The sequence below is a fragment of the Pseudopodoces humilis genome, chromosome 11 (assembly GCF_049639895.1).
Source record: "Pseudopodoces humilis isolate 2021_Gansu_Grassland_sample_001 chromosome 11, ASM4963989v1, whole genome shotgun sequence".
Taxonomy (NCBI): domain Eukaryota; kingdom Metazoa; phylum Chordata; class Aves; order Passeriformes; family Paridae; genus Pseudopodoces; species Pseudopodoces humilis.
The window spans coordinates 405,969-431,810 of NC_142210.1; the positions used below are offsets into that span (position 1 = coordinate 405,969).

The 25,842-nt window shown below is 45.3% G+C and overlaps 2 protein-coding genes across 10 annotated transcripts in view; one reads left to right on the top strand and one right to left on the bottom strand.

The window, feature by feature from the left end:
* Nucleotide 1: 1 nt before the first annotated feature.
* Nucleotides 2-19,954, bottom strand: SAP130 (Sin3A associated protein 130). Of its 5 annotated transcripts, XR_015773426.1 has the most exons (22): nt 19,792-19,809; nt 19,245-19,361; nt 18,214-18,449; nt 17,503-17,661; nt 16,321-16,432; nt 14,687-14,811; nt 13,782-13,906; nt 13,078-13,228; nt 12,795-12,885; nt 12,411-12,515; nt 11,238-11,379; nt 10,841-10,962; nt 8,226-8,528; nt 7,069-7,246; nt 5,729-5,833; nt 4,647-5,008; nt 3,076-3,324; nt 2,659-2,784; nt 1,860-1,963; nt 1,496-1,628; nt 1,080-1,193; nt 860-876 (listed from the first exon to the last, which is right to left on the bottom strand). XR_015773426.1 is itself a non-coding variant. In XM_014258419.2 (21 exons), the coding sequence occupies exons 2-21, from the start codon at nt 19,354-19,356 to the stop codon at nt 718-720; spliced, it is 3,180 nt and encodes a 1,059-aa protein (XP_014113894.2). In that variant the 5' UTR covers nt 19,357-19,361; nt 19,863-19,954; the 3' UTR covers nt 2-717. The 5 variants fall into 5 exon arrangements, 4 of the variants coding, with proteins under 4 accessions (XP_014113894.2, XP_087916940.1, XP_087916938.1 ...); XM_014258419.2 differs by lacking the exons at nt 1,496-1,628; nt 19,792-19,809 and adding an exon at nt 19,863-19,954 and having other exon boundaries at nt 2-876; XM_088060814.1 differs by lacking the exon at nt 1,496-1,628 and having other exon boundaries at nt 2-876; nt 3,076-3,321.
* Nucleotides 19,955-21,275: 1,321 nt separating this feature from the next.
* The window catches only part of UGGT1 (UDP-glucose glycoprotein glucosyltransferase 1), a 44,627-nt gene continuing 40,060 nt past the window's right edge, over nt 21,276-25,842 (top strand). For all 5 annotated transcript variants that reach the window (XR_015773430.1, XR_015773431.1, XR_001331920.2 and 2 more), the window contains exons 1-3: nt 21,276-21,320; nt 23,727-23,862; nt 25,614-25,696. Coding sequence is in view for 2 of the 5 variants with exons in the window: in XM_005529621.3 (XP_005529678.1) it covers nt 23,738-23,862; nt 25,614-25,696 (208 nt within the window). In the remaining 3 variants the exon portion in view is untranslated. The remainder of the gene's footprint in view (nt 21,321-23,726; nt 23,863-25,613; nt 25,697-25,842) is intronic.

A 25,842-nucleotide genomic window follows, 5' to 3' on the forward strand; every position in this document is an offset into this window, starting at 1 on the left:
ATACAAAACCCTCCAATTCCTTTATTCATGTTTTTAGGATGTATGTGGTACGTACAATTAACATTACACCAGCTATAGCACCTCTGTTGCGAGAGGTACCTCGACACAAGTATCCCAGAGCACCAACACAGACACAGACACTACAGTATCACTTCAAAATTATTTCCCCCCTCCCCCCATTTATTTTTTTTCCTTTTTTTTTTTTCCTTTTTTTTTTTTTTTTTTTTTAATCTTGACAGCTAGGACTTCTGAACTGTTGGAGATTCTTTGTGGCAGATCCCCTAGTACGGTGGCACTGGTGTAAGAAGGCTGCTTTAGACACTGGAAGGTCAGAATGAGAACTGAATGGGGTAACTGAAAGAGGTGCCATTTCCACTGCTGGAAGCTTGGCTGCTGTCTGGGTCCATAGCTGTTATGTCAGCCTCCTGGAGTCCCCTGCACAGTCTCCTGCCTTACAGCTGGGTCCATACCTGACACATCAGGAGTTAAACAGTGGGACTGGAAAGACTTAAAAAAGGGATGAGCCTGAGAGAAATCTTTGTTCATTATGACAAGATCAAGGACAATCCCTTCAGGTCACTAGGCTTCACGTGTCCATCTGTTCCCTAAACTCATCCTTTTTTATTCCAATGCTCTGCTTAAAAATAAACCCAAACTACAAAAAGGTTCAGCTCCGTTCTGCACATGTTCTCCATTTCCAAAGTCATTACTCTGCGTTCAAACCTTCTCCTTTCGCTTCAATTTGGACACTTTCTTGACAGTTCCATTCTTGTTTAGAAGCTTCAAAACACGATCCTTGTGATCCAAGACTTTTAGCATGGAGTCTCGAGCCTCATTGATTTGATCCATCACGAGTTTACACCTCTGCATATTCCCCTGAAAGGAAACACTTGTCATTAACTGCTGGATGCCTGCTCTAAGCAGTGCATTTCCATTTCCTTCCTGTGCCCCTTGTAAGTGATGACACAGGAAGTGAACCCACATGGGGTTTTTTTAGGTCAGCTTTAGCTTTTACTAACAGCAGTAGGGTGTGTTGTAACTAAGGGTGTGGTTTTGGGTTGGGAGGCCACAGGACCCACCTGTATCAGTTCATTGATTCGATGCAAGTCGTCATCAGTTGCTGCCTTTTTCTTAGGAATGAGTCCCTCCTGCAGGGCAGTCAGTCTCTCATACACATCGTGCTCCAGGTTTGTCTAAAAGACATCAGCCCTTCATGAGAAGGGTCACTGCCAAGCTGGCAAACACTTGCCCATGTTAAAGCTAAACAGAAACCGTGATAATCCAGTCCCCTCTCAGCTGCTCTTGTCAGTGATTCAGAAGATGGAGCCTCTGACAAAATGTGGCACTATCATTCCTTTTAACATCCTATTTATGGGATTGCTCCTCTTCTGAAGAAATATGGATCCTACCACAACTGCTTCCCCTACTGCTCACAATACTATTCCAGGAATGCAGAGGTTTTGGGGAGTTTGGTGCTAAAATGCAGAGCACCTACCTCACCCCCAACCTGAAACAGAAGCATCCAGGAATGTGGATCAGTGCTGCCTCCTCAGATCAGCCGCACCATCCCAAACAGACGCTTCTTCAGACCTGTGCATCAGCAGGAGGGAGTTGCCAGTTTTGATCATCTGTACAAAATACATCAGCTCTTATGTCTGGATCAAAACCAACACTCCAAGTTTCCAAGCCACTTATGCCACATTCCTGAGAAAGGGGAAAGCATGTCCCACTCCCTTTGGGCTCTACACACCAGCTCCTTTAGGGTATCCCGATGTACTGAGTTTGTAAGAACGTCTTCCTGTCTTACACAGCTTCATGTACCCCCATGTTGCAGGAAGCTCCAAGCCCCATGCACCTACCAGCTGTAGTAGCTGCGCTGCACAGAGATGGACCTTCCACCCTTGTGCACGACAGGACACACCCTTCTGATTGGCAATCTCTTGCAGCATGGCCTTCTTCTCTTCTGTCACCAGGAAACACAAGAATACAGTATTCAAATTTCAGGAGTTGGCCACGCCTCTCCTCTCAAACAACAACCCAAGTTCTGCTCAAGGTACATCCTAATAAATTAAAATGAGCAACATTTTGATTCAGACAGGAAAGTGACTTCCCATCTGCCATGTACCTGACTGCTGCTCTGTTTAATAGGTTATCTGTACTTTCAGAAAGATTATATCATAACCCATTCTTTTCTCATTTAAAGAACATAGTGCTCAATGTTTCCAACACCTGGCACAAACAAGTAAGTGGTCCATCTTGTACTACTTCTACTCTCTCTTAGGTGTACTTCCACAGTTGTGAAAACCCAGTCTGCTTAAAAATTCTAAAATGCTCGCTAAATGTCTGGAAGACAGTATGTGATCTCTGTTTTCCTTGTGTTAGGTAAAAAAGTCTTCTTTAAAAGCTCATTTGTTACTTGACAAGACTAGTTACACTAAATACAGAATGTTTGTGATTAAACTGGCAAGTGTTACGTGGCAAATGAGAAAACTCAGCAGGAGCCCATCACCACAGCACATCACTTTTATGAGGATACCTTTTGTGAGCAAGTTTCTATTACTGCACATAAGCAGATCTATCAATAACCACTCCATTTTTTCATTTACAAAACTACAGCTAATTCTGTGTAGCCTCCTTCTGCTCCATGCAGAGACTGACCTTTGACGCGGACGTCACTGTATCTCTGGAAGTGGTGGTACGCAGCTTTCCAGGGGTTGCGGTAATGACGGAGCAGCGTGATCGGCGGCCTGGGACGCACAGGGACGTATCTTACACCTTCCTCATCTACAAAAGGATCCAGAACCACATTATTATTGAGGAGTAAAACCAGGTTGGCACCCACAAGAACTCCAGAAGCAGATCAGTAAGTGCCACCTCATACAAAATGTGTGTTGAGAAAATTCATTTTCCCTGACATTTTCCCAGCCCTATACATAAAGTGGTGAGGAACAGATACTTGGATTCTCTATTACTCATATTTAGGAAGTAGGAATGTGACAGAGCACCTTCTCTGAGAAACAGAAGAGAAAATAAAGATCCCCTGAATAAGATAAAAGACATCAGAGATGTCATTACCTATATACTCCTTTGGAGGGGACTTTCGCTTCTCTGCCTTCACCAACAAACTTTTGGCAGTGGATTTCTCATCATCAGTGCTGTTTGTTTCCATCATGTCCCCTTCCTCTGTGGAGATGACATGCTGCTGCTTACGGGGTTTCTTTCTGGGTGAGGCACCAGGTGGCAAATCGCTTGGAGGCATGGAAAGATTGTTGGCCAGCAGTGCCAAAGATGGAGACACAGTACTTGTAGTCAAAGGAGGGACTGCTGAGAGGAAGGAAAGAGAAGAACCCACACCATCAGCAGTGGGAAGACAACATATTGATTGAACACTACACCTCCAACAGTAGCTTCTGTTTCTGTGAGGAATGTGGCATGTACCAACAGCCCAGACATTAAGCCAGCAGTAATTATTAGCACAAGCCTGTAGGCAAAAGTCTTTAGTGTCTTATATACCTGAAGAATGAGAGCAGAGCCAATTGTCCCTTAGTTGCTTCATATTTGAAGCTTATGTTAGTTTAATGTTACAAAAATGTCATGCTAACTTCTGTGTTACTGTAAAAAAACCCTCTGTATGTACACCAGCACAGGCCACTGTCACAGTAAGCAAATCCCTAGTCTCTCCTGATAGCAGAGTCAGATGGAATCAAAGCAGGACTGCAGGACACTTCTTGCAGGAGTCTACTTGTACTGCCAAGCCCTCAGCACTGCTCAGCAGGTCACTGCACAAACCAGCACACCTGTGCAGCTGGCAGCAGTGTGGCAGGCAGTCTGAGTGAACACTCCCTGAACTTGGAGGGACAATCAGCCATGACCAAGGCTGCAGCACAACATTTCTGGGATGGGATCTCTTGACAAATTTGCCACAAATACCAGGAAGAGACAGAAGAACCCCAAAGAGCTTAATGCTATCTGCCCATGCTTCAGACACATCTGCAGCAAGGAGCTGCTTTCTCACAGGACAACACACAGCTTCAAGGAGAGTGATAAAACCAACAGCTAAACATGAACTCTGAAACCCACGAACATGGGATGAATTCCTATCACTTTGCCACTATATAGTGCCCAATAAGATATGTAAGGATCTGAATTTACTGACCATGCCATTTGATAGCAACCGTGGCCAAGCTGGATAAGTAAGGCAATATAATGAACATTTTGAAAAGTTCTAGAGAAAAATATGCATGAATCACATGAGGGCCCTAGGAAGTCCTACTTTGGCCAAAAGTTCCTCACATACAAGAAAGGTCACTGGACAGTAGGATGTGTAAACAAATTGAATTTAACTGAGCTGTTCCACAGTATGTTGGTACCACTGCTGAAAATGTACATTTTAGGCAAGAAATTCACACAGACTCTTGGGAGTTGGATCATTTGAACATGTACAAAGCAGCCACAATAACTAGTGATTTCATGGCAGATTAGGAAAAAGCAAAAAAGATCTTTATGAAGCATATGGGAACTCTGGTACTCTGTGCTACCATGGAATAGATGTCCTTTCATTTTCAAGATGAAAACATTGAAATCCTCTTAATTCATCTGCTGTCTCAAAAACTAAAAAAGCAACCTGATGATTCCCAGCCACCTACCAGATACTGGTCGCATGATGTCCATGGGCTCCATTTCCTCTTTGATTTTGATCTCTGGTACTACAGGGCCCAGCACCGCTGACAGGGCCCCACTCATGGTGGATGGAGGAGCAGGTGCTGCCACGATGGTGGTGGAAGTTGGTGGAGCAGCTGGAACAGCTCCTGGAATGGCAGACAGTGCTGCTGCAGGCTGGGAGGTGGGACTGGCGGCTGCGATGATCGTCGGAATGGCAGAGGGGGGCTGCTGGGAGGTTGGGGGCACTGTGATGGTGGGCTGCTCACCACCTTGGTTACACACCGCCTCCATAGACACAGGCACTGGGGTGGCCATGGACACGTGGATTTCAGGCTTTGGCTTGCCACTGCAGCACAAATAAAAGCAAAGCAAAGTGAGGGGAACTGTATCTCGGTTGTATGCACCCAGCACTAAAGGAACAAGCCAAACTGGAGTCAGGCTATCCAGTTCTTCCTGTACACCCACCTGGCTCAGTCAGGTGTTTAAGAACAGGAGAAGGCTTAATCTCAGTTATATTTCCTCTCCCTTTCTAATCCTTTGTATTGATTACAGATACTACTTTTTTCCATTCACTGTGACAAACAAATCTCATGACTAATTCCAGGTAACTTCAAAATACTTGTAAAAGGATCAAAACAGTTTTACAATGCAGCCAAAAGGAACTTTTACCCAAAACTGTACTGGCCCCATCCTCTGCAGGAGCTCCCATTGTGGTTTACAGTAACAAAACAACAAATTGTAAGGCCTCTGAACTCAAGTGAAGCAGGGCAGAAGTTGCATTTACCTTTCCTAAGCATCAATTTTCAAGTACTATAGAAAAACGTTTTGAGGCCTATCTCCCACTACAATAACAGAGGATTTTGTTTCTGTGAAAGCTCATCACCACAGCTTTCAAAGGTAATTTCCTCAGCTTCACAAACAGCAGAACTTGTTGAGGCTGTTTGTCACAAATTCAAAACAAATTGTTTCCCAAAAGAAGGAAAAATGCTCCAATAGCCAAAGAACAGAACTCAAACTAATATAATGAAACTATTATTCTGCAGTTGGCTGTTTCCTAAAGTCTTACCCAGCAGGCCTTGGTGATCCAGTCGTGCTTCGCATGGTGCTCTCCACACGTGTGCTGGCCACTTCAGGTGGCTGGGGGGGAATTAAACTTTTCCGGACTGCCAGCCTGAAAGAGACAGACAGATCTAGGATTCCCACCTCTCTGCTGCAAAGACAGACACCCCTGAGGGCAAAGAAATCAGCTCTCTTACACAAACCAGGACAGGAGTTATGGCTGTGGCACTGCTCTCTGTCTTCAGTGTAACCAATTTTCTACACAAAGAGTCTCATTTTACTTTTCAAATTAGGCATTTTATTTTCTTTTAAAAGAAAAGATTAGTTGCTCTGGCCTAGTCTCACACAATTTAGGGCTTCTCCAAGAACGCCAGCGTTACTTTCATCTCGTCAGTGAGAACACTTTGCTGCAAGTGCCAGGATTCAGCAGTGCACAAAGGGGTCTGGCCATGCTGCTGTCCAGCACTCTGGCTTCAAGACTGAGCAAATCATCTGGAACTAAACAGCGCTCAGATGGACACCTGCTCCCTTTAGCTGGACCCGACTGCCAGAGCCTGACTCCAGCACCTCAAGGCCTGAGTGTGGATATTAGGATGACAAGGCAAATTAAGGTATTTTAGAGACTATTTGGTCTCCTGTATGACTGAAAGTCAAACTGCTGTCCAAAATAATCAGCCTCTCAAATGGAAACAGTCTTTAGTGATCTACCTGACTCCTTAATTTCTCTTTCAGTTTTACAGCCTGCAGCTTCTCTGCCTTAAAGAAGGTTTCCACCCACATAAAAAAGATGCAATTGTAATTCACAGGACACATTAGTTCCAAACGTTTTCAGTTGCTAGTTGGGAGGAAATGCACTGTTAATTCTGAAGTTGTCTCTTGACTCTTTATTAAGGCATTTAAAAATAGACAGGCAACATAAAATATTTTAAGTTACTCCCTCCCTTTTTCCTAATCAGATTTCACAGCAGGGTACTAATTTCCACTCATCCACATATTCTTCCAAGAAAAGCAATGAAGACAAAGCACCCAATTCTAATTTTAGTAGACTATGAACTCTTTCTTCTTATCACACTAAGCAAAAAAGCCCCAAATCCACTTTTCCTCAAAAGGTCACTTTCAAGACCTAGAAGACATACTGTCCTTCTTCTCATTTTATTACTGACATTGCAGAAAACTTTATCCTACCCTGGGGGAAGAGAAGAACTGTTTCACTGATCAGCAGGTTACTTGCAACCATTGCTGAATATAATCTGCTAGACTCTTCCTTATCTCCACTGAAATGATTCCATTTGGCTGGGCTGGATTGCACAGAAGTGTCACCCACGTGTCACCTTCAGCTCTACTCACCCATCCGTGGCTGGCTTCTTGCGAAGGATGCTCGGGCGTGGGGAGGAGCCCTGGGCTGGAGCACTGGCACTGGCACTCTGGTTGTGGGTTTGCACAACTGTAGTTGCTGCAGAAGCAGTGTTGAATGTGTTGCTAATAGGATTAGCTACAATGGTGGCTCCATCTGCCAAGACTACTGCTGGGAAGGATAGACATGGACACAGCAGAGTTGAAAAGAGACAGGAAAGCAGCAGTTACTTAATGGAATGTGATGACAAAGCAGGTGTCTGCAGAGTATATTTTGTCCACTCTCTGAGTCCCTCAGTCTGTAACTCCAGTATTCCAGACTCTTTTGTAAGCAGTACCTTTGCCTCAAGCAATCTGATCACTGAACCTTCCACAGGGAATACAGAAACTACTTCCTGCCTAACAACCACTTCTAGGGAAATAATCCAGAAGGCAAAGAAAAGGCAGAAATCACTAGGGAGATCACCAACACAATTGGGTCAACAGAGCATCACTAGTGGTAGAGCCCACGTGGCAACACGTGCCAGTTGTACATAAGCTACATCAGCTGTGTTTGCATTCTGACCTTCTGCCAGAGCCTGTTTGGCCAAATGAGGGATGTAGAGCATGTGGACAGCCAGGAAGTCACTGTGCAGTGCCTGCCAGCTATGCAACTTGCAGTATGCAAGCATATTTTCTTGGATCCCATTCCTCCAGTAAGTTGTTGTGGCTTCATCAGACCAATCATTTATACTGAAAGATGGTTTCTGTCACAGCTCAAGATCAGGTTATCAACAGCAGAAGGTACCTGGCTATATTCTAATTGCTCCTGGGATCTAATGCACAGCTGGCAAATATTGCTCACACGTAAATTACTTTTTCTACAAGGCCTTATTGAAGGCATTTGTTTAAGGTCAGACACCACCAGTCTTTTCCACTGAAGTAACCCATCCAAGGCTACCCATACGCTCCACCTAGCATGCTTTAAAACTATATCAGTTCAGAAATGGGCAACAGATATTTGCTGGGAGAATATGTGCATGCATGTATTCAGTGTCCACCTCTGGACTGCAGGGACTGTAACAACACCATCAGTCAGAGCTGAATGTGCAGGACAGCAGCTCAGCTGCTCTGCCTCACTCTGAAGTGAGGGCTTGGCTGGTTGCTCTTACCTGAGGTCTTGGTGTCACCCGGTGGCTGCTGGGCACCGATGGGTGCTGGCTGCAGCCCCTGTGTGCCCATGGGTGTAGCAGGGTGCAGTGCTTGGGTTCCAATGGGCGCTGGCTGGATGCCCTGGGCACTGATGGGGGCGGGCTGGATGCCCTGGGCACTGATGGGGGCGGGCTGGATGCCCTGGATGTGCCGGGCATGAGATGCATCGACTGTCATCAGCTGCATGGGGTTCAGGTGCACAGTGGAGGCCACTCCGACACCAGTCTGAGCTGTGATGGCCGAGTTGGGTGCCTGGGCTGAAACTGGGAGCAACACAGACACCTCACCAGCAGGTAACCTCAGTTTCCCCTACCACCTCTTACTCAAATACTAACTTTTCAAAGACTTTTTTTTTTGCTTTGAAAAATTAATTTGCCAGTCTGCTTGTTGCAGTAGTAAATATGAGAGTAGAGAAGATTGTCTGCCAAAGGAATTAAACATTACTGTTGATTTTAATTTCATTTTTTATTTCAAATTGCAGTAAGAGAGAAAAGATCAGTTTAACCCTGCTTTTAGGTAGACTCAAATTTCAGTCTCAGAATGCTGTGCTCTATTTTTGCTCACTATTGTATTTTACAGTGCTTGTAAGTACCAACACCTGGCATTTTTTACTGCTTAAAAAATAGATTAAAAGTAATCAGAAACCTAAGTAATTTATTGTGCTCTGAAGCTGACTCAACTCTGAAGTTGAACACAACCTTATCTGGCATCAGAACAGGGCTCACAGTTAATAGGCTGGATCCCACAGCTCAAATGAACGCAATTATCTTTTAGTGGCAGAGTACTGTTCCAAACAATACACCTTCTCTAAGTAGCTCAATTCATTTAAATCAATTCACAGCTCTAAACAACTGATTCCATGTTTTCAGATCCACTATACAATGTACTGTTTTCCCATGCAGCACTTAAATAATACTGTTGGACCACTTGCAGACCCTGCATCTCCAGGTTTCCAGGCTCTGCAGAGCTGCACCAGGATTTCTGCAACCACACACAGAATGCAAGTGTGAACTTGCCAACAATGGCCTTGCTTGCTAACAATGCAGAACAAGCTGGTTTTATCATTGTCACAGGATTTCCATCAAGTTCTTGTGCTGACCAGACACTAAAAACAGGCGTCAAAAACTGAAACCAGGTCCCTGAAAATGGCTCTGTATCAAGTGTGGCACATTTATTCTCTTTCTCAAAACACTGTTGCTGCAAAACTTTCTATCCAACAAAATCCTTTTAGGATACTAAGTAAAACACAACCAGCATTTGGAGCCAACATTCTTCCTCCAAAATTCTGCATTAACTCTGCTTATCTCAGTAATCTTTTGAAAAGTCTCCTCTGTGTGTCCTCTGTACCCTCACCCAGCTGTGCTCAGCATAGGTGTACCTCCCTCCTCATACCCTGAATGCTCTGCTTTAAGTTGCCACCACCAGCTGCCATAATTAATACCTTCCATGGATTCTTCAAGTCAATTTAACAAGTAAAATGTCTCTGTCAATAAGCTCCCCACAAAGAATGTACCTCTGCATTTATACAAATGACCACTAGCCTATCACTACCCCACTATGCCTCAAGAACTAGAACCCTTGACTGTCTGCAATTATGTTCTGTCAGGGAAGGTTTAGATTGGATATTGGGAAAAAATTCTTCACATAAAGGGTTGTTAAGCCTTGGCACAGGCTGCTCAGGGAAGTGGTGGAGTTCCCATCCCTGGCAGCATTTAAAAAAACGTGTGGATGTGTCGCTTGAGAAAATGGTTTAGGGGTGGCTTTAGGAGTGCTGGATTAACGGTTAGATTTGATGATCTTCAAGGTCTTTCTCAACCTAAAGAACCCTATGATTCTACACTTCCCTGTTCAACAAATGGGCTTTGCCACCTCACAGTCCTGAATTTCCTCTGTACTGCTCACAGGTAACATGCTGCCAGCACAGATATGCCATGAAAATCCACATCATGCATGTTCTTGCAGTCTGGATAGAGGAAATTATCACATTATAGAGAACAGCCCTGAATGACTTGGTAAGGTAAAAATGTTCCAAATTTTGACACAGAATGAGATAATTTTGGGTTGTGTATCATTTTTTTGACTGCAAATTACTGTGACTCTTCAAATACATTAATTGCTCCATTTTTCGAAACAGAGCACTAATGGAAGTGTGCAATGCAAATTAGTTTTCTCCCTTTTTGGTTCAGGTTTCTCTCTCAAAATGTACATTCACGTGAAAAGGTATTAGAAGAGCTTATCAGAACACCAGGGAATGAAGATGTATCTAAGAGTTGGCTTGGTTTGGAGGAGCCAAACTGTTTTGACTTGTAGGCTCAAAACTTTTACTTATAGACACACAACCCGTGGGATATCAAACATGAAACTCCTGAGAAAAATGCTATTTAGCTGGATTTAGTGGCTCTGAAGTAGTTCAGCACCCCTTATCCACGAGTTTTCCCCTCTTTCAACCAATCATTTTGTGACTAATTGTCAGAGCCAAGTGCAAATCCTTTTAGTTCTTTCCATCACTAAAGCACATCTGTAAGCTAAAAGCTCAACAAAGCACCCAAGGCTGCCTGCCCCAAGCTGGGCTTACCTGGATACTGGCGGATGGTGGACACGGAGCTGGTGATGGGGGTGTAGGTGTGGGCAGTCAGAGGGTAGGCAGAGGGGGGGTAGGTAGGTAAGAAATACTGGAACTGGACAGGCACCGACTGCCTACAGGCATCAAAGAGAGCAAGTGTTACACAAATTCAACAGGTAACCTTCAACACCTGCCCTTTAGCAATCCCTGTGCTTTCCAATCTCATCTGTCATAAGCTATCAGTTACCTCAACTATCATAATTGATTCAAAACTACCAAATCCCATTTTCTCCCCCCACCCAGGTTTTACAACGTTATTTCCACCACAGCAGAACATAGAAAAGCAGCAGGGCACTCAAACCCTACTCACACATGGTCTCATTGGTAGAGCTGTTAGTTCTGTGCCTACCTGTTGTCATTTCTGGTTTCCATGGCTACTGGGTTTGGAGATGCTCGGTGGCTGGACAGAGGTATGAGGTTACTCCTCTCTGCTGTGTAATCAGATTGGATCCGGGGAGAAGTGTGTGTGATTTGCTGGGGAACCACTTTAGCTGCACAAAGACAAACATGTCATCACTTGACAGTCAAAGGAAAGGCTAGTAAACACTGCAAAGGCAAGATCAATGACCTTGTCAAATGAAACAACCAACACTACTACCTGCCCTCTCAACCCAGAACAACCCACCCCATCCACAGATTATTTCCTATCCACAATAGGCCAAATGTAAAAGAACAAAGCATTTCTCATCAATTTATATCAGAATGGATGGATATCCTTAGTACTTATATAAATTATACTTGCTAACAAAGTCACTTCAGTGCTCAGATTAAGTTAATTTCTTTTAGGATCAGCCCAAACCATTTTGATGTCAAGAACAAGTTTTCTGACTTTTGAAACCAGAGATCAAGGGAAATGAGACCAAGGCAGACTAGTGTCTGTGGACAGAGGCCACAAAAAGGAAGAAAACACATACAAAAGCTTTACAAGAAACACAGATGTATGAGATAAAATTTCACTCTTTGGAAATTTATGGTTGGAGAAGAGATTACAAGATTTCCAAAGAACAAGGAGGTCAGTAGAAAAACAGATGAACAAAAGGAAACTTATGCAGTTCTGTAGGGAACATCTCAGGCACATTCCACATCCAGGCAAATAAAGTTCCCACCTTTAGGCCTTTGTGTTTTACATTCAAGTAAACACACTAATCAAATCCAGCTAGGCTACACCTCAAGAAGCACTTGAAGTAACTTAGAAACTCAACTATGAAAGCCATAGTCTATCACCAAGTAGTTAAAACTTGTAGAGTATCCAGTGCAGGTTTTGAAATGCCAAAAGGCCCAAGTTTGTATAAAAATTCAACAGAGAAAGTAAATTAGCCATTTTATGACCTGGTCCTCCTAGAACATTTATTTTTTCCTGGTATTAAAAAAACTTAGAACAGCAGACCTGTTAATTGGTTTCTCCCAGTTTGAACTGATTTTCTTTCCCTCCTTAATTTGCTAACATGCACAAACACTTCCAGCATACAGAGAAAAACTGAAGCATCAGTTACACACTTTTTTGAGAACTGAAATCACTCACCAACTGGGATGTTTGAGGTCGTGACAGCTGTAGCATGGGAAGAATGTGAGGGCATTGTCATGGTAACAATGGTGCTTGTAGGCGCTTGGGTGTGAGATACAGAACCTGAAGGAAAAAACCAAACTTAATAGGAGATCTTTCTTTGGAGCGTTACCATGCCAGCTATCTACATCCTAAAGAGGGCAAAACCCCCAAACCAGACAACCTCCCTGAAGAACTCAGTAATTTCTCTCCTGAAGCTGGCTCATGCACCTCCAAATGCAGTCTTTACAATGAAAAAATACTTGCTCAAGAATTATTGGGTTCTAAATTCAAAGAAAGACAACAAAAAGCAAGAAACCCCACCCCTCACAATGATGCTCACACAACATTATGAATACTCACCAGCTGTGGTTGCTGAAGCAATGGTATTCGTTGCCAAAATAGGTGCCACAGTTGCTGCTGCCACCGGAGTACCAGTACTGAAAATGGTTTTCTATGAAAAGAAATTCTCTGTTAGAAGACTACTACACTTAAAATCTACACTTGGAATCATCTTGCACTGACCGTACAGAACATTAATTTCTAACTCATACTAACTCTTCTCCAAAATTTAATCATCCTGCAAGCTATAAACAAAAGAGATCTCAAGAAGCAGCAAGAGGGTTTTCTGCTGCTTGCAGTTTACCTGAGCCATGGTGTGGAGCTGTGGTTTCTGTGCACCTATGGCTGGGTGTGAGGGCAGTGTGATCCGTGTGGCCGTGTCCCGTGGCTGCGCCGGCCGCTGGATGCTGATGGCGGCAGAAGGCGGGTGCTGCTGGATGGACAGCGTGGGGCGACTGGGGAGGAAGCAAAGTAATCATCAAGATAACCATGTGGATACTGAATGTGAAAGACAGGGACACACATCAGGCCTCAGTCTCCTCCCCAGTGACAGCAGCACTGCTGTCAATCACATGGCAAAGCAACATAAGGAATTTGAGCTACACTGTTCTGTCCTCATCTGCCCTATGTACCCAGCCAGGTGGGCAGTCTTATCATAGCTCTTAACAGTTCATAAAGGGAATTTAATTTCAGCATTCATGCATCACTTTTCACTGTGTCTTTGTAAAAATTATAGACCAAATATCCACAAGTTCCTGCAACACAAACTCTGCTGTCCAGGGAGCAGGACTTCAAAAGTCATTCATTAAGGTCTTTCCTTCTCATAAAACAGAGCAGCAGTTCATGCTTATACCCATTTTCATTCACAGAACTGCAAGGATTTGCACTGTGCAAGCATTACTATTTTGGTTTTATATCATCTCACAAGTAGAGGATTATCAGCTCTGGCTGATTAACATTTCCCCTTGCTGCAATTTCTGTCAAATACAGAGTTTCTGTAGGTTTTACCTGAGGGTTGACTCTGTGGCATGTGCTGCTGTTGTGGTTATGACAGGGGACTGAGCTCTCGTGGCCGAGACAGTTGCCACCACTGCAGGAGGAATAGTGCTTGAACTTGTCACAGGAGGACGAGACTATAAAAAAAAACAAAAAAACAAACCAAACAAAAAAACCCACATCAAACAGAGAATATTCAGAAAGGAAATTATGCTGTTTAGAGAACAGGAATGACTTGATTAACACTGGCTTCCCTGTACCTCGTCACTAAGTTTTGGCATTCTGAGACATTTCCAATCTTTCTGAATTGATTTGCAAGCTCCTAAGAAGAACTGTCCTGGTTTTCAACACATATACAGTACTGGAACCAGTAAGAAACAAAGTTAACAAGACTGGATCTCTTGAAGGTCTTTAGAAAAAAACTCAAAGGTCAGTTCCCTTCAGAATGAAAAGAAATTCCAATACACATGAAGTCAGAGGTGACTGGGATCCTAACTGAAAGCACAGTGTGAAGATGTTTAACCCTCTATCCTAGGGCTGAACACTGGCACTGCTAGGCAGACAAGATCTACAATCTTCTCCTTATACACATACAAAAGCCAGGATATACAGAAGCATATTATAGTGAGATTTCAAAAAATCTACATTAATTCATATATCGAACAATAAATCAACACCAGCATATTATAGTGGACTTTTCAGATTTGAAGAAAACTTGAGCGTCCAAATAAAATTGTCTTCCCAGTTTCTAAGCACTTTGGAGACAGATTAAAACCCACCAAGTCTATGAAGGAAATATAGGAAATAGACCTGGAAGACAGCTGACAGTAGTTTGAGCCCAGTGAACAGGCACTGAGAGGTTATACATTACAGGTTAAGTGCCAGGAAGCGTTTGGAGCTGCCTGCCTGCTACCTGCCTGGATTGGCTGGTGAATGATGTGCTGAACTGCTGGCTGGGCCGCGGCTGCGTTTGGCAACTGCGAGGCTGGCCTCAGGACTGTGGTTACTTTAGAACTGGACATCACTGCAGCAGCTGCTGCACCTGGGGAAGAAAGCAAGGGTGTTAAAATTCTGTGCACCCAACAGCTCCATCACAACCACAGACAGACCCTGACATCAGCTGGTGTTTCAGTTCTAATGCATTTCATATTCAGGTCAGTTCATGTGATGTTGATGTAAAAATGAGTCTTTCAACAAATATGCATAAGGTTTACAAGAGCAAGTATGGAAGGGTAAGTATGATTTTAAATTAATTTGCTTTAGAGGTATTTCTTATTCCCCTGTAATAGCCTGGTATTGCAAATCCCATGTTTTCTTATTCCAAACTATGGAAGTCAGTAGAAATAATTCAGTTTGATTACTGGGCCAATGTGTAAATAGGTCTGATAACAGCAATGATCTCCCTGCAGCTGATGAAGTTCAGAAGAAAAATACACTTGCAAAAGAAAGAAACTAAAAGAACAGGGAAACACCACACAAAACAAAACAAACAGCTATGCCTTCCCCATAAAAACAAGACCAAAACCACTCCATTTAAACCTGCAATTGATTAATTTGTCTCCTACCTGCTAACTCCTGATCATAATAAATCACAGTAGCAGGCAAATAGCCTTGCAATGAGTTGATGGACTGGATTGCATACCTTCTGTACATGTCCTCCATTGAAATTACTACCTTAGAAGTTAATATTCAAAACCAGATTAAAAAGAGCATGGAAAAAAGAAAATGTATACTGAGAGTCTGTGGCAGCTGTCCCCTCAGAAACAGGTGAACAACACTGCTACAGCTACAGCTAAACCTCCACAGTCCTTCCACCTGCTCTAAAGAATATTTATGTTTTTGCTCACACCAATTTCCTTTTCTTGAGTGAGCAAATAACACTGAGCATAAAAGGAAATAAAACTATCAAATGGTACTTAGAATTCAAATTAATTTAAAGCTGAACTGCAAACCTAACCCGTAAGACTTCTAAAGCAAAGCTGCAGTCAGAAATCTGACAGGCTGTACTGAGCACAGGGCTGCATTGAGGGGCTGATCTCCTGTTTTACAAGCTGTAGCATCCAAAATCCTGGGAAACAAGAGCCTGTAGTTATCACCAGCATTTAACTCAGGGGTAAATGCAAATGCACACAATATGATGTGCTAGCTTGCATAAGAGTGCATGAGTGGTCCTGTGATAAAAGAATGTGGCTCACAACTGCCCACGTGCCCCTGCCACAGGTGAGCAATACTTGCTATCCAGAATGCACATGACATTTTGCAGGGCAGGTGAGTCTCTACCAGTGGATATTTTTTTGTTGAAAGCATTGACTATATTAACAGCAAAGAATTAGAATAACTGATGTGTCAGTATCTGCCAGCGTTTTAAACACTGTCACATGGTCCTTCCCCTAAATGGCTGAAGGCAACAGAATTCTTAAAAGGCCAGCAGTCACTCACTCATGCTAGCAGTTTTAACAACTCAAGAAATAGCTGCATTATCAGTGAGGAGAGTTTTAGAGGTGTGGGAGACTGTGAAGAGAAGGCAGGTACAGCACAGCTGGATCCTTACCTCGGGGCAGATGAGAAGCTCCAATGTGCAGTGGAGGCCCAGGAGCACTACTCCTGATGATGGACATCTGCACGTTGGTGGCCATGATATGATGCAAGTTACTGGGATGTCCCTGCAGAGTTCAAGAACAAAACAAGTCAGCTGTGCTTACAAAAATTAGTGGCCACAGAATTACCAAATCCCAGCCTCAGAGACAGAAAAGAGATTTTGGAGAAATACGTGGTGTACTAAGGCTGCATGCATTAAAAGCTGAGTGGAGAAAGAGGCAGGTGTTTGTACCGGATAAAGTTACAGAGCCTGATGTAAACACTTCTCTGTTTCACTGGTCTGTTTCGTGGTTGGTACTTGGGTGACAGTTGCTCAGCAGCTACCCACAAACAACCACAGAGTTGGCCCTTCTAGCATTGATGACATTAAGGGATAGTTTCATACCACCTCTCCAATAAAGTTGAAAGAATGGTGGAAACCTGGCAAATACTGGAACAAAATCTATTTTTTTTTTTTTTTAATAATTCTAGATTTCCTGGGAATATTAATTTAAGATAAATCCACTAAAATTGCTGCACATCTTTAGCCAGACTAACTCAAGTCCACCTAAAGGCATTTTATCAAATCCCTGAGAGTTTTAGTAATGAGTGTTCTGACAAACTGTTTTCAAGTCAACAGTACTGATTCTGCAGTCAAGTTAGAGGAGAAAAAAAATTTCAAAAGCATTATCTACACAGGCTCCCTCAAATTTTGTCACTCCTTGTTCAATAAGAACACAGTGCAAACCCTTGAACTGCTCATGATCTCTTCTGATCTCCTCCTCCCAAGGAAGCTGAAGAACACTGTAACAATGAATCCCAGCAGTTTCTCTACAGCAGAGATTCTCCAAGTGACACTGACACAGCAGAAGCTTTAAGGAAAGACACAGCTTTTGGGTATGGCTCTGTCATCCCAGCCTGGCTGTGCCATCTCAGCTGGATGATTCCCAACAAATCAGCAGCTTTGCAAAGAAGTAGTGATAACTGAGCCTGAAGTTTAATGGTCCAAGCAGCACTGATCCAACAACCAGTAGCACTGAATAGGGAAACCTGCTCTCTTTACCTTCCCTCCTGCTGCAAAAGCCCACCTCAGCTCTACTTGTATTGATCTGATCATGCAGTGAGATGGAACAGAAAAGCCACCAAAAAACCAGACCTGTTGCCCACTGATAGTTGCCACAGGAATTGTTGGAGCCTGTGGTATGTTGCTTTCCATGGTCACAGTCACTTGCCCAGGGACCTTTGTGGGAGCTGAGAGAGTGGAGGGTGGAGCAGGAGCAATGGGCCGGCTGGGCATGGTGGGCTTCAAGGGAGGCTACAAGAAATGGAAAAACAGAAACATTGGCAACTTCAAATGAGAGCTCAGTGTTGAAGCAGCAATCATTCTGTGGGGTCAAAGCCTGAGGATAAAGTTTATGCAACTATGGCTAAATATTTGGAGAGGAAAGCTACTGAACATTTGATTATTCCAAACAAAGCAAGGGTGTATTTTGTCCTGAAAATATGCAGGTTCTAGCATGAGTCATCAGTGGAGTCTGCCAGGGCTATGGTATTGTCCTGCATACACTAGATATTAACAGTTAATTTTATATCCTGCAGAGAAAATGGAAGACTTCAGAAACTGTTTGAAATCACTGTTCTCCTCAAAGATAAACAAAATACACCCCCCTCAAAAATAATGCTGAAATACTAGCAAGTCCTAAGTGTATCAGCTGGAACACCCAAACCCACAAGGCACTGCACAGCTAGCAGAAGCATGCAAGGAAAGCTTTAGGAACAAAAGCAGGGAAGCTTTTGGTGTAATTTACTTTTTCTCAACACCAACTCATAGAGATTGTACTTTTTCCCTGATGAATCCACTCATTACCTTCATAAGTCCATCTGAAAAAGAAAGTGGCACAGCTTGAGTCAAATGTGCTGGTGGTGCTGTCACTGTCACTGGGGCACCAGACTGGACAGGGTGGTGCTGTGTCAGCATCTGGACCTGTGGGTACGGCCGAACCACCACGGGCTCCTGCTTCTCCTCGCGAGGCTGGATGGAGCCACTGGGGCCCATGTGCTCTCTGGGAGTAACTTCTGACTCACGACTAGATTCCTCACTCACTAGTGAAAAATAAAAGGTAAGAAGTGTTAACAAGTTTGCTTTAGTCACTCGCTAGGTCAGAGATGAGATGTCAGCAATATCTAAATTAAATAAGTTCACTCTTACAAGTAAACATATCCCAGTAATGAAAACACTGGGAACTCTGGCACTGCCTCTGTCTGTTCCCCTCAGAACTGATGGCCATGGGCAACCTGGGGTCAACTCTGAGAAGTCCACCTAAATAGCTTCTTTAAACAAGATTGACTTACTTTTCTTTCATGTGAAAAATATTTAATTATCTAAGTAATTGCCATTAAGTCCCACATCAAACAGCATGAAAAACTCTGCATTTAATGCAATATGTATCTGAATATCGAGTTGAAAAACAAGTATAAACCCTCCTGGAAATGAAGCTGCTCCCCCAGTCACTTCTGAAAACCTGTCACCGTGGCAGGGACAGCAGGAGCTGCCCCACTGTGCCCACCCCATTTCCAGCTTCATGAGATGGAAATCCCTATGTCCACTCGTCACTTCTGCTAAGAACACAGAGCAACGGAGCTGAGCGGGACAGTTGCGCACAGACACTCGGACGCAAAGGCGCATCCCCGTTCTGCCGGCGCTGGCCAGGGCCGCCAGCCGCCCTGACTCCCCCGGGGTTCTCCCCACGCGGAACCGCGGCAGCTCCCAGCTCTGCTGCCGCCGGGGCCGCCTCGCCCCTCCCGCCAGAGGCGGAAAAGCGTGATGGACGGGGCGGGGTGACCGGGATCGCCCCCCGCCCCTGGAGCCGACAGACGCGGGGCCGGGATCGCGCTTACCTGTGGCGGCGGGGGCGATAATCCCGGCGGAGCCGCTGGTGGGGATGGGCGGCGGTGCTGGTCCCAGGGAGGCGGGAGGCGCGCCCGAACGGGGGAACTGCTGCGAGCTCATGTCACCTGCGGGGTGGGGGGGCGGCCGTTATGTCGCGACTCGCTCGGCCAGGCGCCGCCGTCCCCGTCCTCCCCCCCTCCCTCCCGCTCTCCGGGCGCGGCCCCGCGGCCCCACCCACCCCGGCGCGCCCGCGCGGGCGGGGTCGCGCGGCGCCCGGCCTATGGGGGTGGGGCGGCGCGGGCCAACCAGAGACCGCCCTGCGCGCCCCGCCCCGCCGCGCCGCCGCGATGAGCCGCAGGGCCCGGATGTGCCCGGCAGCGCCGCGGCCCCACCGCCTCGGGCCGGGCCCGGCCGCGGCGCTCTGTCCTGTCCTGTCCTGTCCTGTCCTGCTGCCGTCCCTTCGCGAAACCCGCTCCGCGGCGCTTCCGTCAGCCGGACGCTCGTTACCCGCCCCTGCCGCCGTCGCGCTCTGAAGCAGCAGCCGCCGCCCCCTACCCGCAGCCGTTCCTCGGAGCCACCCCCGGCCCGCAGACCTGGGTGATGCCGTGCGCCGGCTGCGGCAGTACCTGTGCCCGGGGCGGTGCCGTGCGCCGGTCCCTGAACCCGGTCGCCCCGCGTCGCCGCCGCTGCCGAGCGCCGCTTCCGCCGCTTCCGCTGCCCGCACCTGATTGGCCCAGGCCAGCCCCACCCACCCTGGATTCCCGCGTTTCATTGGCTGTCGAGCCCGCTCCTTGCGGCCGCCGGGAGATGTAGTCCACGCTAGGGTTGTGGCGGGCACAGATCTCGCGAGGCGTGGAAGGGGCGGCGCCGTGCCCGAGCGCGCCATTGGCCGCGCGGTCTCTGAGGGGACGCGGGGTGGGCGGGATAGGCCGCGGCCACTCCCGGGCCCGCCTCCCCGCGCCGTGCCGCCCCCCGGAGCTGCTCCGGCCGCCGCCCCCAACTCCAGAACCCGTCCTTGCTCTCCACAGCCGGCCAACCACCCCCCTGCCGCAAAGTCCCCGATACCCATCCTGGGAAGCGACACGAGGACATGGCGGGAAGGCATTGGGGGTTTCCTGGGGAGGGCACGAAGGGCGTCAGTACCCCAAAAACATCCCAAGCCCTCCCAAAAATCTCTGTGGGGGCCCCCCAAAGTGCTTCCCCACAATCCTGGGAAGGGACACACAGAGACATGGAGAGGTACTGCGGATCCCTGGGGTTTAGTACCCCAAAGCACCCCTGGCATTCCCCGAAGTCCCCAGCTCCCATCCTGGGGAGGGACAAGGGGATATGGACGGGGCACCCCACCCTCCCCTATCACTAGGATAGAGGGGGAAAAAATAAATAATAATAATAATAATAATAACAACAACAACAACAACAACCCAGAGACCTTGGAGACGACGCACAGCCCGGAGAGATCACCAGTGCAGGGCTGCTTCGGGTTTGGTTACAGACACATCAGAAACACCATCATTTTTCGTGATATTTTTCTTTTTTTTGAGGTTTTTTTTTTTTTTTAGGTTTTGAGACTCAGAGATGAAGTCAGCCAGACTCCTGCCACTTTTAGAGTTTTAATAACGTTTTAAAATTAAACCAGGAAGAAAACCTTTGAAATTTCAGGATCACATGTAAATAACCCCTAGGTCTGACTCGCAAACCTTAGTGTTTGTGTTGTGAACAGCTGCTGAGAAAAGTTCTGGCCACGAGCAGTAGTTTGCTGCTGTCAGCTCCGCTCGCCGTAAATAAACGAACAACTGAAGGAAGCAGTATTTGCACTGGGCTTCCTTCCAGCAGGGCAGGCTGGCGACTGCTCACGGGCGAATTCGTATCAGAATAAAAACACAGGTTCCACCTTTGCTTCGGCCGTTACCTCCTTAAACTGGGACTGCACAGCAATCCGGGAAAAGCCGCCGCAGTTACCGCGGCCCTTCCCCGGGGCCGGGGCTCGGCCGTCACAACGCAGCGCCCTGCGCCGCTCCATCGCAGCGGAAGCGGAAGCGGCGGGGGCGGCGGGAGCCGGGCGGGCGCGCGGCCGCTCGCAGGTCGGTACCGCGGTTACCGGCGGGGCCGTGAGGGAGCGGCCGCGGGCCGGGCTCGTGCCGGCGGGTTGGGGGGCAGTGGGCAGCCGGGGAGAGCCCCGCGGAGAGAAGCCTCGCCGCGGGGCCGACACCGGCGGGGTCCCTCGAGCGGCCTCGGCGCCCCGCGGGGGTCGGTCGATCAGCGGGACCGGGGAGCGGCAGAGGTTGTGCTCGGGTTTAATGTCTCGCACCATTAGCGCCTTGACGGCGCGGGTTTAATGTGTGTGTTTTGAGCCCTGGGCGGTGCTCAGCGTTTCAGCGACACGATTTCTAGCCGTGGGCTAGCCGGTTAATCGCCATCGTTTAGTTTCAGCATCCGTGGCACGGCAGCGGGAGTCCTTTAAAGGACGTGCTGAGCCGGAGCTGGTGTAGGGGATCTTTGCCGTGCATGGTGTCGGTTCCGGGCTCAGCGCTGTGTCTGCAGCAGGACTTGCCCCCCTGTCCCGGCAGCAGCTCGCTTTCCTTTGTCCTTCACCCTCCTGCCACCAGACTGACCTCGCAGGGCATGGCACTGACTGTAAATGTGAGCTGATTTATTTCTTTCCCCAAGGCTGGATGTGCAAGTTTCCAGGAGTATCCCAGGAGTAATTGGAAGAAAAATCAGGAGGAAAAATCTTTGCAGCCGAGGCATGAGAAACCTGCTTTGCGGTGTCATAATTCGGATTGGGTTTTGCCTTGCTCAGAGCCGGATCTCCTTGTGTCACTTATGTTCATTCCTGTGCCTCTTGCCTCCTTTTCCATACTGTATTTTTCTTTTGAGATACCGATCATGCCTTTGTTTTATGGCAGCTATTGTGAGCTTGTAGATATTCCTAATGTGGAGGTTTTCAGTTGGCTAAACTGTGTCAGGTGACAAATGTGTCCTTTGGTTTTTTTCCTGTTTTGTGCAGGAAAAGGCTTTTATTTCAGTCTTTCCCAGAGCGGGAAAGAAGGCACAAGACAGCAGCATAGGAGCTTTAGTCATGAGAGTGCTGTTTGGTATATTAATTTACCTATTCCAAACTCCACTGTATGATTTGCAGAGAATAAAAAGGACCCATCTCTGGGAGCAGCTGTGAACTGTGTTTTTTTTGTTGCACTTGGCAGAAGCCAATGTTTCACTCCACAAATATTGGCTGAGCTTCCCCCTCTGCACACAGGGAGTGATGGCTGTGACCATTCTGTGATGCCATCTGTCTGCTTCCCAGGTGTGGCAGAAAGCAAATGTCACGGGCAGCTGACCAAGCTGCTCTTTGGAGATCACAGCAGGAATTTCTGGTTTTGTCCCCAGAGAAAGAACCATGTCTGAGTTATTGCTGGGAAACATTTGGCTGGAGGGGTGTAAGCTTTTAAAGAGAGTAGGATTTGGTTTGTTTGTCTCTGTGTCTGTACAGGTAGCTTAGAGCTACAGATATATAACCCTATTCTTCCTATTGAGATTGTAATAAAAAACAGGCAGAAGTTAGATCCTGGCAGCTCGTTGGGTGTGATATATGTAGAATTGCAGCAGGATGTTTTTTCAGGTGCAAGGGGGACATGGAAAAATGAGTTATCCAGGAAAAATATAAAGAAATTAAAGAGTACTTGGGTGCATATTGGAGGTGTTATAAATATACTATAGTCAGAGAGGGACAAAAAAATCTAGAAGTTTTGGAGACTGTAATGGAAAGCCAACAGAAGAATTCAGGTGTTCCATAAGCTTAGGAGTTGTGGGCAAGGAAATTCCACTCTGATTTGTTTTGGTGTGTAGGCCAGAGAATACAAAGGCTTGGAAATACACAAAATGAAGGACAGTAAAGAACTGGCATAATTTATTTTTCTTTTTTTTTTGGCTCATTTCTCATGGTAGGTTGTATAATTTGAGTCTGTTTGCATTATTTAATTTATTTTTTATCTTTAAAATTTCATGGTGCTTAGTGCAGCCAGGAAATACTTGTTTCTTCATTCCCCAAAAAACCTAAAGGACTGACTGGGGAATCTCATCCTTGCTTGGCTCATCTGACTCTGGTTAGTTCACAGCTGCTGGATCTGTGCTAACACAAGGTGTGATTTTATCTTCCATTATCTGAAATGAATGTAGTTTGCAATACCCCCCTTAAAGCAAGAAGCATGTGGTGTTGGTGTCCCAGAACAGAAGCAAGCTTATTTGAAAGCATAAAGACAGAGGAAGCTGGAATTCATTTAGGTTTAATTGCATCTCAGGAGTAAGTTTGTAAATTCCTTGCCTCTCTTCAAGTTTCTGATTTTGTAAGCCCAGGTAAGAGGATAATCATCTCATTAATGTATTGCATTAAATGCAATTTTAAAATCTTAACATATGTCTCAATGTATTTGAGATCCTTTATAAGAAGAGACAATGCAAAACTTTTTCTTTTCCTTCGTCATTTTCAGTCTTCTGTAAAATGGGAATACTTATTGCAGTTCTTGGAATCTGGGTCAGCTCTTCACTTGTAAAAGCAGATTCTAAGGCTGTGACAACATCTCTAACTACAAAGTGGTCTTCAACTCCTTTACTCCTTGAAACAAGGTAAGGGCATTGGGATTTCTTTCACTGTCAAATCAGAATATGCTTAAGAGGATAAAGTGTTGTCTTTGTTATGTGGCACTTGGTTTCTGGTCACAACAGTAATAACATGGGAATGTGATCACTACTGTGTATGGGGAGATGGGAGGAGTATTTTAGAGGAGACAGTAGTAGGTTTTTTGTGTGATAAATTGTTTAATTTTTCATTAGAACAAATATTAATAACCATGAACAATTACATAGTTGGTATTTTTTTGCCTTATGAAGTTTTACTCAAAGCATTAGATAGAGTTTACCAGGTTCTTGTAAGATTCCATAGCTGAATATATTTTACTTCAGTGTTGAAGGTTTTGATACATGTTTGTGGCACATGTATATTTAGCTTGCTAAAGCTTGAGTTTAACTTTGTTCATGTGAGGTAAGAATTGTGCAAGTCACCCTGGGAACATTTCTTCTATGTTTTTTTTTAAAAAAGCTGTTGTGTAAAAGGAAAGGGAAATGTTGTCTTTTCAGTGCCTGTCTGCTTAGCACTTTTGAAATCCCCCATTGTTTAATTTTGTCATGTTTTAGTTTGTAGATATCAGTAGGACTTTTAGAATTTTAAGTTTGTGTGGGCTTAATTTTTTATCACTTAAGGGTATTGCCAAATGTGGAATTTTCTCTGTTTTACTGCAGTTTGTTTCACATGAAAATAGTTGAGCATTGCTGGGTTTCATGCACAGGAGCATGGCTTTCATTCAGAGGACACGTGTGTCCTAGGGGAAATTACTTTTCCGTAACCTTCTCTGGAGAAGCTGAAGACTGGAAACTCCTTAAGCAGTAAAATGCAAAGCACAGGTGTTAATGCCAGGATTTAGATACCCTGACACTGTGAGACTGTGTGACACTGCTGGGGGAAAACTCAAGAGAGTTTGAAATAGTAACCTAAGAGAGTGTGAAACAGTAAGCAAATAATCCAAATAATGTGCCAAAGACTCAATCCATTGTATTCGAAGACTTTGGATAGGGAAGGATTGTTCACCTGGGATGAACTGCAGCATGATGCAGCACTGCAGTGTAAAATCACTCCTGCTGGTCACTGCACTTAGCCCAGCACTGCAATTTGTCACCCAGGTGTTCAAGCAGCACTTACCCTTGGATTGGAACACACAAGTTACTGTGGTAGTGAGTGGGCCCCAGATCTTCTGTTGTAGCATTCTTTAGCACAGCAAGTATGTTCCATGATGGACATGATACAGTATTTGTGGTTAGCAACGTTTAGAGGATGAATTTCATTATCTAACCTTGTATAGGTACCCAATTATATGCATAGTATATGGGAATTGTAACATGATTTGAAGCTGTGACTTCTCCTTTTGCTTGTTTAAGAACAAGCAAACAGAAAACCTCAAACCAAAACCCACCAAAGCTTGTAATTACAGTAATCTGCAGTTTGTTTCAGCAAAATAAACAAAAATGTGTGTTTCTTATAAAAGAGAGATAGCAAAGAAATGCATTAGGGAGGAGGGCTACCAGGATGGACACTGCTGCCTGCTAATGGCATTTAAAGGATCAGCAGGTGACTTAAAAGCTGCTTTCATGTATTGTGTATTTGTCCTGGTCTGCAACTATTATTTGTTTGGATTTGTTTGTTTTTAGCTTTCCTGGAGTGCTTTTCCTAGTAACACGGTTTTCTGGTATAGGTGGTAGGTGGTAACTTTCTGTAACTTGAGAGAAAATTTGTAGATCTAGCTCACTCTTCTCATCTTACTTAGTGAATTTTTATCAGAAGATGGTCAAGAAAAATTCTGGAATTTTGTTGAAGCCAGTGAGAATATTAAGACAGCTGAGCATGATGGTAAGTTTTTATAGTCTTTTTCTTGATGCTGACTGATACTTGAAAAATATATCACAGTATTTTGTCTTCCATTACGTTTGTTCTCATTTGACTTTTAAAATACTTATTTCAGTAATATTTTTTGTTGTAATGTGCTCAAGTCTTTT